The sequence below is a fragment of the Cotesia typhae genome, unplaced genomic scaffold (assembly GCF_013202065.1).
Source record: "Cotesia typhae breed Kobodo isofemale line unplaced genomic scaffold, CoteBio_Ctyphae contig_65, whole genome shotgun sequence".
NCBI lineage: Eukaryota > Metazoa > Arthropoda > Insecta > Hymenoptera > Braconidae > Cotesia > Cotesia typhae.
The window spans coordinates 2,850,264-2,860,909 of NW_027423762.1; the positions used below are offsets into that span (position 1 = coordinate 2,850,264).

Below are 10,646 nucleotides of genomic sequence, written 5' to 3' on the forward strand. Positions count from 1 at the left end.
ACATTTGATGGACCTTCATAGTGAAAGTAATTTTGAAAAATCTTATGAATAAAAATATAATCAATAAAACAAACATTAATATTATTATCATTAAAATAGAATAAATGGAAAGAAAATTTTTACTTGGGCTCGGACACTTTTTTTCATGTCGTTTTCAAGCTCGACAAGCCACTTTTCAACTTGCCCGCGCGTGCTCGCGGTGTCTATTTTATCCTCCAGGACAATAGCTTCGCCTTCGGATGATTCCATTGTCGTTATTTCCATAGACTCTGTGAAAGCAAGTTTGGCTATTCCCTCGAAACATTTTTTCAGATGTGGCTGGACTCTATAAATAAATTATTTACACCTCTTACTTTTTTATCGGTTTTTCATAGGGTATCGAACAGTAATAAAAATTTATTGAGCGGAAGTATAAATTAGTTTCCTACATCCCGTTAGAGCTTTTGAGCTTTTATGTACTACGGAAAAAAAATCGTCATTTTATTTTATAAAAATAAAATAAGAATAATAAAAGTTTAGATAAAGTCAATTTATCCATTAATAAAAAATACGATCAATTAATTTCTTTTTCAAATCAAATTCTATGGTCTTAAAATTAGACTCAATTTATTTCGTGTGAGTCTCACAAGTCTAATTTTTCTCACCGCGTTGGGTCTTTGGTCTCGGATAAAATTTCCAGCAGCTCATCATTAGACAGAAAGAAAAAACGTGGAAAAAACAGGCGCTTCTTTTCCAAATAATCATTTAGGCCTTTTTGAATCAAGTCTAGTAGCCCCGTGCATTTTTTCAAGCGATCTAACATTTTGTCGATTTCCACAACTGACATTACTTTTGGATCTTGCATTACTGAGTTCATGATATCCCTCCAAATCTATTAAATCCATTGAATCGTTAACATATATTCATAAAAATAAATTTACTTAAATAAATTAGTTTTTACTTTATCAACGGCACTAAAACGTCGACCTTCTTCAGGCATTTGCTGTTGAATGTCGGGAGAGGAAAATATTGGCTCTAAGTACATCCAAGTTGCTTGAACTTTCAGCCAGTAATCCATTATATCTTGCAATAAATATAATTTGGCTTCCCATTCCCTTGAAAAATAAAAATAGTTTTTTTTTTTTTTCATAATAGTTCAAACATAAAATTGGTCTGTAGAAAATTTTGTCCTTTAATTTGTTTATGATTACTCACAAGGTCTCCTTTTCAAATGGTTTGATATAAAGTGAATTCTTCATGGTTTGGGCTTTCGTCAAATGATCGTCTAATTGCAGCTGTATTTCATCAACACTGGCAATAACGTACGTACCAGTATCTCTGTACGGATTCACTGTGAATTCAACACTAGTCCAGTCGGCATGCATTTTCAACAGTGCTTTTTCTAGATTGCTTTCTTTGGTCGCTGCTTCTGATATTCCCTCAAATTTGGGCACATATTCGTCCAAGCCAAAGTCGATAATCTTCAAGGAAAATAAAATATTTACTTATGAATCATTAATGATGGACAATTTTTAAACTTACTCTCGCCAAAGTCATATTTTCGTCAACTTTTATCGGGAATCCAACGATTTCAGAAACTTGTGTCCAGTGGCGGCTTTTCATGCCCGGATTTCCCAAATTCGAAATAAGTGGCATATGCTCACGAAACTCTTCTATTTTTACTCTGACGACTTCAGCGAGCTTACGAACTGTCAGCTCTTGGAATGATTTTTCCAATTTCATTATACTGCGGTAAGCAGTGCCTGAATCGTTTTCGATTGTCTCAGGGTCGTGGCTACCGATCATTGATCCCATCCACAATTCGTGTTGAGAAATGAAGTCGCAGGCGATGTCATAAAATTTTTTGTAAGGAGATAATTTATCAGCTATCTGTTGAAAAAAATTGTAAAGCAAACTTTTTTCTCAAAATTATTTTAATATTGAAATAAAGGGTTTTAATAAATTATGTATTTTTATTTTGATTATAATTTTTTAATTAATTCAACAAGTATAAATTTTTGGATTTAAATTTTTGAAAAAAATAGACATTTTTGTAAAAAGAAATTAATTTGTTGAAAATTGAAAATAATTTTATTTCTTAGCTGAAAAAATCAAAATTTTTTTTCATAATAACTTTCTTGGTGGAAAAAAAAAAAAAAAAAAAAAAAATTATCGAAAATTTTTTTCTTAAATTTAGAAAATTTTTTTCTACGAGTATTAGAAAATTGCTAATTTTTTTTTTTAAAGATATATTTTCTCTCAGTATAATATATTTAATTTTAGCCTACAATTTTTTGAAAATATTTATACACAATTTTTGAGAAAAAATATAAAGAATCAAAATGTCAATTTTCAAAAATTGTTTACCAAGACCAAATAGAAAATGTTTTAACAAATGAGACTATGCCCAAAAAACATTTTCAATTTAAAAAAATTGAGACTTATAAAAAAATTACATTTCTTATCGTTTAAGATTATAAAATAAGCCATTATTGAATTGATTAATATTATAAATAAAAACTTGATAAAAGTTACAAAAACCTTTTTTCGTAGCGGATACTCAGACATCTGCCAGCCATACATCTGTTCCTCCTCATTAAACTCGTCAATAGTATTCATAGCCCCCACAAGACGGTTTTCTAAATTAGTCGCTTTTTTCCGATACCGAAATATCTCGTCGACATTTCCCCAATACTGCATTTCATCACAATACTTTTCCCAAATCTTCAAATCCTGCTTGAACTTTTCGATTCTCGCCAGCAATGCTTCCTGATACTCGCCAGTTTTAGCTTCCACTATTTTTCTATGCTCTTCAAAAATCCATTGCATTTTGTGATACCTTCAACAGTGAGGCAATAATAATAAAAAATAACTTGCACTATTATTTCTCAAACAGGCAAACAATTTAAACCCGAAACTTACCATTGAAATGCAAAATTATTGGTTTTCAGTTCAACGGGTGTCAAAAGTGTGTAATCAGACAGAAATTGCACGTATTTAATTATCTCCCTCAAGCGATTTTCCAAGTCGATAATCATTTCAGTTTCAGCTTTTACCACGAAGGCCTTCAAATCCATTAGCTCTCTGGTTGTTGCTGGTGTACCTAGCGCTTTTTCCGCAATGCTTTCATAGTCTTCACCGATTCTATTAAATTTAACCAAATTTAAACCTTCGCATACCTTTTACTTAGAATAATAAATCGTAAAAATCACTACCGACACTCTTGATTTTAATTGATAATCATCAATCATCCGATCTATCAAATTATTCTTCAAAATATTCGCGGATTTGGCCATATACTCCATCAACTCATCGCGATGGACATCAAATAATCCCAAGAAAAATGTCCGGTCGAATTCAATCGGAATATTCTTTCCAAGTTGGTCATACTTCTCTATCAATTCCGTATATTCAGTAAAACTTTTCGGCACTTTGGCATTCAGAAAGTTTTTGACAAACTCCTCATCTGTGTTATTTATAAGAGAAATATATTTGTCAAACTGTTGAACTTGGAGTTCCGGGCCGATACGATGCTCTTGGATTAATTCAACTATTTGATGCTCGTAACGCTCGAGGATTTCGGGATGTATTGTTGGCTTCAAATAACATTGTGAGATTAGTCGATATTATTAGTGACAATTAAAGACATGAGTGGATTAAAGTTCTTTGTAATAAAATTTAAATTTTGAAAAATTCGGATTAAAAATATTTCTTCGGTAAAAGTTAATGACTTTTGATATTTCTCAATAGATCTGCTCAACTTAATATTTTTATTGGAAAATTAATTAATTTAGACAGCAAAATTTTTTAAAATGTCTCAGAGTTCGTAATAATAACGAAACGTTGGATCCAAATAAAGATCTCAGATTGTATGATTGGTCATACTTCTGAATGATTCTGTTTAACTTAATTATTTTTGTACGTAGAATAGTTCAAGAAACATCGAAAATTGATAAATTTAGGCAGTAAAATTTTATATGAAGTCTCTCAGTTCGTAATCATAGCGAAATTGAATCTTGGAGCTGGTTAAAGATCTCTAATAAATCACTTTATTATTGCTTGCTAAAATTAATACTCACGCTAAAAAAATGATTATATTAATTTAATTTAAGAGAAAAATTCTCTAACATAATGATTTTTAAGAGCTTCATCGTCTTGATTTAATTAAAAAAATGTTTGAACTGAGAAATTTTTTGTTACTTAAAGAAACTTTACTGGATTCAAAAATTTTTCGTTTTGATTCAAGACAATGAAATCCTTCAAAATTATTTTTTTGGTTCAAGAATTTTTCTTTTGATCTAACTTAACTTTGTTCAGAATGTATGCAAAAAAATCTAAAACCGAAAAAATGCGACACAAAACCTTAATCCAGTTATTTCTTTAATTATAATTTAATGATAATTGAAATTGTGTTACTTTTAATGACTTTTTTGATGAAATATAGCTGCTGTAGAGTTTCCTTTCTATACAAGGGTACCCACAGACGGCTTTGTACAGCGAGGTCAATAGAAAAAGTAATATGTCCGTAAAAGCCTTGAACGAGGGATCAAATCCAATTGTCTTACTTCTGACAACTAAATTTATATTGAAGCTGCAAGGTATGAACTATTGATCAAAACATATATAGTTTTGTTAAATTAATTTATTATGTAATGACGTGTAATTTTTCAAAATAATTTATTACTCACGGCTAACTGGTTCCGCGATCCTCTTGTCTGGATTAATTTTCAATTATAAATAAATCATTCATTTATATTAATTAGGGAAGGGAGGGGTAAAATGAGGTACAAAGGGTTAAATGGGTTAGTCCGAAAATTTTGTGAAAAATTTTTTTCTTTTAAAAGCTTCTAAAATATCCGAAAATATATTTTAACATTATTTTGCGCTATTTCATAATTTAAATAGAAACAAACTTACTGCAAGTTTGAACAGAAAATTTATATAATCTTCCATCGACAGTAAACAAAGACAACGTAGTTGGCTTTTCATAATGTAAGCGAGACAGTTAAAAAATCTGGTTATATTGGGCTCGTCATAATCGATAGGTAAAAGCCCTTTCTTCGCTCCCTAAAATATTTAACGGAAAGTATATGAGTATAGTACAGGTTCAAATCCGACGGTAATGAGTATTGATTAAGTTAAGTACTCACTGCGGTGAAAATACTAACGAGTTTGGGTAACCATACTTTGCACAGAACACTTATCGTTTTTTGTACCATATTTGTAAATGTTAGCTCGAACGTTGATAAATCGAACGGCTTACATTCAGATTCTAATTTTTCTTTGTCAATTAATCTCAAGGTGCTGATGGAAACAAATTAAAAAAAAGTATATTGATCATAATTATAATTACTATGTTTATTATTTAGATAAAATTGGAAATTTCTTTACCTAAATTCTTGGTGCCATAATTCTAATGCTTTTTTCATGCATGGGTGATAGAGGATAATGGTTTTTTGTAGCTTTAGTCTTATTTTCTTGTATCTGCTGCTAAAGGATGGTGCAAAGTTTTTTATTTCATATCTTTCTTTTGTCGTCGCATCCTACCAGTATTAAAAAAAAATTAATTTCAAAATTAAAAATCATAGTAAATATTTCAGACTGCGGCTAAACTATATTTTCAGATGTAAAAAATTTAAAAATGCAGATTGAATATATACAGACAAAAAAAAAAAAGTTTTCATATTCATGAAATTTTCAAAATGCTTTTACACACAGAATTTTCTTATGTCGACCTAGGGAAAGCACTAAATATATTAGCATAAATATATTTCCCATTATGACATAAGTATTTTCACCATGTCAACATAGCAATTTTTCTTATGTTGAACTGAGGAAAAAATACACAGAAAGCAAAATTTCTTGACTGGAGAACAAAATTTTTGACTCAAGAAAATTTTCGGGTGCCTGAGGGAAGACCGAAGTTGTGTTGGCCGAAGTAAAAATGTTTCTTAAAATTCTATTCTCGGTGAAAGTAATTTTTTCTTAATTCAAATTATCATAAATACTTGATACAATAAAATTTTATATTTGATCAAAATTTTTAGATACTTTAGGGAAGCAGCGCCACCTACTTCAGCTGAGAAAAAAATTTTCTCACCTCGAGAAAATTTTTCTCTTGAATATTTGATACCCATTTTATATTATTTTAGCGTATAATTATTCGATTTTCCCCATTTGACATGTTAACCAACAAATATATTAATTAAAATTTACTTTTATCAAGAACTAAATATTTTGGAGCAAGAGGCTGAATTTTCTCAAAACAAGAAGATTTTCTTGACTTGAATAAATTTTCTTGGAATAAGTAAAATTTCTTGTGTCAAAAAAAATTTTTTTTTGCTCAAAAAAATAAAGAAGAAAAATATTTTCTTGGCTCAAGTGAACCTTTTTTTCTGTGTACCGATCTTAAAAAAGTACAATTCTAATATTCTAAGAATTCCAATATTAAAATAGTATAAATACCTATAATAATGTCGAAAAAATTTTTGTTACGTAAAAAAATTTACACGTAACTTTAAAATCGATAACTTACCCAATATTTTAAATAATGGTTAGATTTAAATCAGGATATAGATATAAGGAAAGTAATAATAAGCGATTGATTTAAGTAACACAGGACTTATCTCAATTTTATCGTTTTTTTTTTTTTTAAATATCATGAATTCTACCACCGTCTCAACGACCCTAATCGACATAAATGATAGGTTGGATCATGATCTACCACAATCCGTGTTTAGATTCGTTGAACAAATAAAATTTCTTTTAATTCTATTGTTTTTTTTTTCGGGCAAAAGTTTTAAACTTCTCAGGAAAGTTAATTCCTTTTCCACACGGAATATTCTCAAGAACGCAAGAAATTTATTAATTCAATCCACGTCGTTGATGACCAAATTTACGGAGTATTTAAGTTAGAGAAACTTTAGAGCTAAGTTTGGCTGAGAGTCTTAGATGGGTCAGTACGGAGAAATCGAAGAAAGTTTGAAACTTCTCGGAGAAGTTAATCATCTTTATCATTTTCCTATACAAAATAGTAGCGAGGAACGCAAAAAATTTACTAATCTAGGTCGTGTAGTTAATTTAAAAATTTACAAGAAAAAATTTAAGGAAGTTTGAAGCTTTTTAGAAAAGTTGATCATTTTTCTTTGCAAAAATTTTTACCTTACTTTCATAAACTCCAAAGTCATCTTTCAACGGATCTTGAAGCACAAAATCAACAATCGACTTCTTCAAACTCATCGCATAGTCTTCCTTAATATGACCAATAACCCTATCGAGAACACCTCGGAATTTCTTCTTCCATTTCTGAGGCACGAGGTTCAAAATCCTCGCCAGCAACTCCGCCTCCATCGGAGCGACATGGACATCATCAATACCGTACATTATATAGTAATAATACTTCAATAAATCATCATTACCATTCGCGCTCATTACTTTCTCCTCATTTATCTCAGACGCAGGATTATCTTCCAACTCCTGCTCTATTATCATTTTAACTAAATTGCGACGAAATTCTTCTCGATTTTTTCTCAACTGCGTGTAACTATTCATTTTAAACAGTAGCTCTTTTTCGCGTCGCAATTTTAAAGGGGAGGGTTTACGAGTCCTTTAAAAATTTTTTCTTATCAAAAAATCATTTGAATCAATTAAAGGAGATAGCCACTGTGAGAATCGAAAAAATAGGTCATTTTCGGGAATTTTTTTGACTGGGATAATAAAGGAATTTAGGGATCGGGTTTTTTTGTTTCATAAAGAATACATTGAAGGTTATTCTCCTAAATTTTGATTAAAAAATATCATGTTGTCACAAAGTTATGAGCATTTTTGTAGAGCACCAAAAAAATTTCCCCCACCACGGTGGGATTTCTAACTCAATAATGGATTATCTAAAACAAAAAAAACCAAACTGCGTTATAATTTGCATGAATGTCGTTATCGTTCCACGTAGGGGATTTTGAAAATTTGTATTTAAAAAAAAATGGCGACATATTAAAGAAATCTCAAAAAAACTGCAAAAAAAAATTTTTTTTTTAAGTGGTTTTTTTGGAATAACTTTTAAACAACTTTACCGATCGATTCCAAAAACTAATCAGCTCTTAACCTTCAAAAACGAAGTCGACCACCGTCAACCGCGTCAAAATCAGTTCATTGGTTCGGGAGATATCGTGAACGAAGAAATAGAAAAAATCGAAAAAATTGAATTTTTTAACAAAAAACTCTAAAATTTTACATCTGATCAATTTATGTTAATATATTGTTTATAGTACTTAAAAAACTACATTGATTACTGCAAACCGCGTGAAAATCGGTTTACTAAATTAAAAGTTATAGCAGTTTAAAAATGAAAAAAATCGTTTTTCATCAAACTTTTATTAGACTTTTGGACTCGAAGAGCTCAAAAGTATCAAACAGCTTATTTTTGAGTTTGGAGAGCTCAAAATATGGCAATAAATTTTTGAACTCGAAAAGCTCAAAAACATCGCAAAAGCGGCAAAAATTGCAAGCGCGTAATAACTGAACTTAGCGGGAAGTTGCAGGAATGGCCTTTAGAGTCAACCGTTTTCAAAATTTGTTGGATTCAAACAGCCCCAAAAAATCTTAAAAATTGAAATTTTCAAAATTCCGTACGTACAACTATAACTACTAAATAGACAAATATGTGGAAAGAAGAAAAAATTGCAAATCGGTTCATACTTATGCAAATTACAGACCCCACCAGTTCAAAAAAAGTAGTTTCGAAAAAAACGCGTTTTTGTCGGAACGCCGCGCGTGCAATGGTAATTTTACACGCTGTTATTAAAATGATTATAACTCGAAAAATATTCAGAATTTTCGGACAAAACTCTAGAAACATATTTTTGAATGTATAAACTTTGATTTAGTAAAAAAAAAATTTTTTTTTTTGAAATTTCACAGTGGCTAATCCCTTAATTAAAATTTACTTTAACTTACCTCGACAAATGTTTTACCGAAATATTCAAATCTTTATAAGTTTGCCCGATGATATTATCAATTGCATTGGCATCGGTGATGCTAATAAGTTCATCCAAGGTTTTTTTTCTCTTAATTCGATCACGTGTCCTGTCACGTTTGTCATTAACCCTCTTTTCACCTCTCGAAATCATGATTCTATTATTCGTTAAATTTTATATTTAATAAATTATAAAATATAATAATATTAATAACTTATAATTAAAAATTTTCGAACCGTCGATTAACCCTAAAGTATTAATGGATCACATGACAAATTAAAAGTGACAGATCTTTAAAACTGTAACCTATTAAAAAAAAAGGTTTGCATAAATTATTCACTCGATTTGTTTTACCCTTTTACTTACACTCTATTATTTCAGTGATGAATAATTTTACAGTAAATTAACATCAGTGCCAGTGGACTTGGCCGGAGAATACTAAAATAGAGGGTTATTTATACGATTCCGGGTTATAATCTTAGAAACTTGTATATAGTAGAGGGTTTCAGATCCTCACTGGGTTTAGTTTCTATGGTACTGTTACGTTGCTAGGCTACTTTATTATTGCTTTAGTGAGAGATTTTATTACTCTATTAAACTATTAAATGATAAATCAAGTTAAGTCAGCTTGGAAAATAATGCTAAGCGTATCTTAATTTACTTTTTAATTAAAACTGTTATTTATTTTTTAATTATTAATTTATATACACTGTAAAAAATTTTCAGAGTAAATGCAAGGGGGATAATTTTTAATTGATTTAATCCTTCTAGGGTGAAATTCAATTCAATAAGGATTTTATTTATGTATTTTACATTTTACATTTTTTTCATTAAAAAAAAAAACATAAAAAATAAAGATGTTATTCGTTAAGAAATAAAAAAATTCGTATTTATAAATTAAAAAAAAAAAAATTAAATTTCAATAATTCAAAAAATTGTATCAATATATTTCTCTCAATTTCTACAAGTAGTTTTTTTTTTTAATTCTCTCTATAATAATTTATTTGTTATAAAATGTTTAAAATTGTTATATAAAAGTTAATTTCAGTAACATTGAAGTTATTAATTTTATTTAATTGAATATCTTAATGTTAATAATTTATTAAATTTTGCTCTTTTTATCTTAGGATTTAATATGATTTAAAAAAAAAAGTAATCTTTAAAAAAATTTAATTTAATTTTCCAAAAAAGTAAAATTTTTTATTCCAATTACAAACTCAAACTTCAGATAAATTGTTTAAAGGATTTATTAGTAATTTGGCATAGAAAAATTTGTTTTAGCTAAATAAAAATTTGTTGTAACTTAAAATCTCCGCTCTCGGATGTCATTCGAATTAAAATTCATATTTATTCCTAAATTACTCCACCGAAAAAAAAAAATCTAGACGCACGCAGAGTCTTTTATTTCTTTACTTGTAGCATAAATACAAATTACATCTAACTGAGGTTTAAAATACAGAATAAAAATTTTTTAATCATAAACCACGGCAAAGTTCAGGGATAAAATTACGCTATTTACTTGCCTTTATATTCATGACGCATTAAACTTTTAGGATGACATTTATGTATTTTATTACTTCACTTAGCAGTTGTTTTATCAGCAAATAAATGTAGGTCCAAGTGAGAATTTAGTATTATCTACTAATAGAAATGTTTGATACTGAAGTTCCGTGGTCTGGCATACGATGGGAATTA

General features: G+C 29.2%; 1 protein-coding gene across 2 annotated transcripts in view; it reads right to left on the reverse strand.

Moving 5' to 3' along the window:
* LOC141532465 (dynein axonemal heavy chain 7) overlaps positions 1-3,299 on the reverse strand; it is a 28,469-nt gene extending 25,170 nt beyond the window's left edge. For both annotated transcript variants that reach the window (XM_074250806.1, XM_074250807.1), the window contains exons 1-8: positions 3,199-3,299; positions 2,902-3,123; positions 2,521-2,818; positions 1,522-1,869; positions 1,195-1,460; positions 941-1,094; positions 645-871; positions 124-325 (exon numbers count right to left, since the gene is read on the reverse strand). In XM_074250806.1, coding sequence (XP_074106907.1) covers positions 124-325; positions 645-871; positions 941-1,094; positions 1,195-1,460; positions 1,522-1,869; positions 2,521-2,818; positions 2,902-3,123; positions 3,199-3,284 — 1,803 coding nt within the window. In that variant the 5' untranslated portion in view covers positions 3,285-3,299. The remainder of the gene's footprint in view (positions 1-123; positions 326-644; positions 872-940; positions 1,095-1,194; positions 1,461-1,521; positions 1,870-2,520; positions 2,819-2,901; positions 3,124-3,198) is intronic.
* Between the last annotated feature and the right edge of the window lie 7,347 nt (positions 3,300-10,646).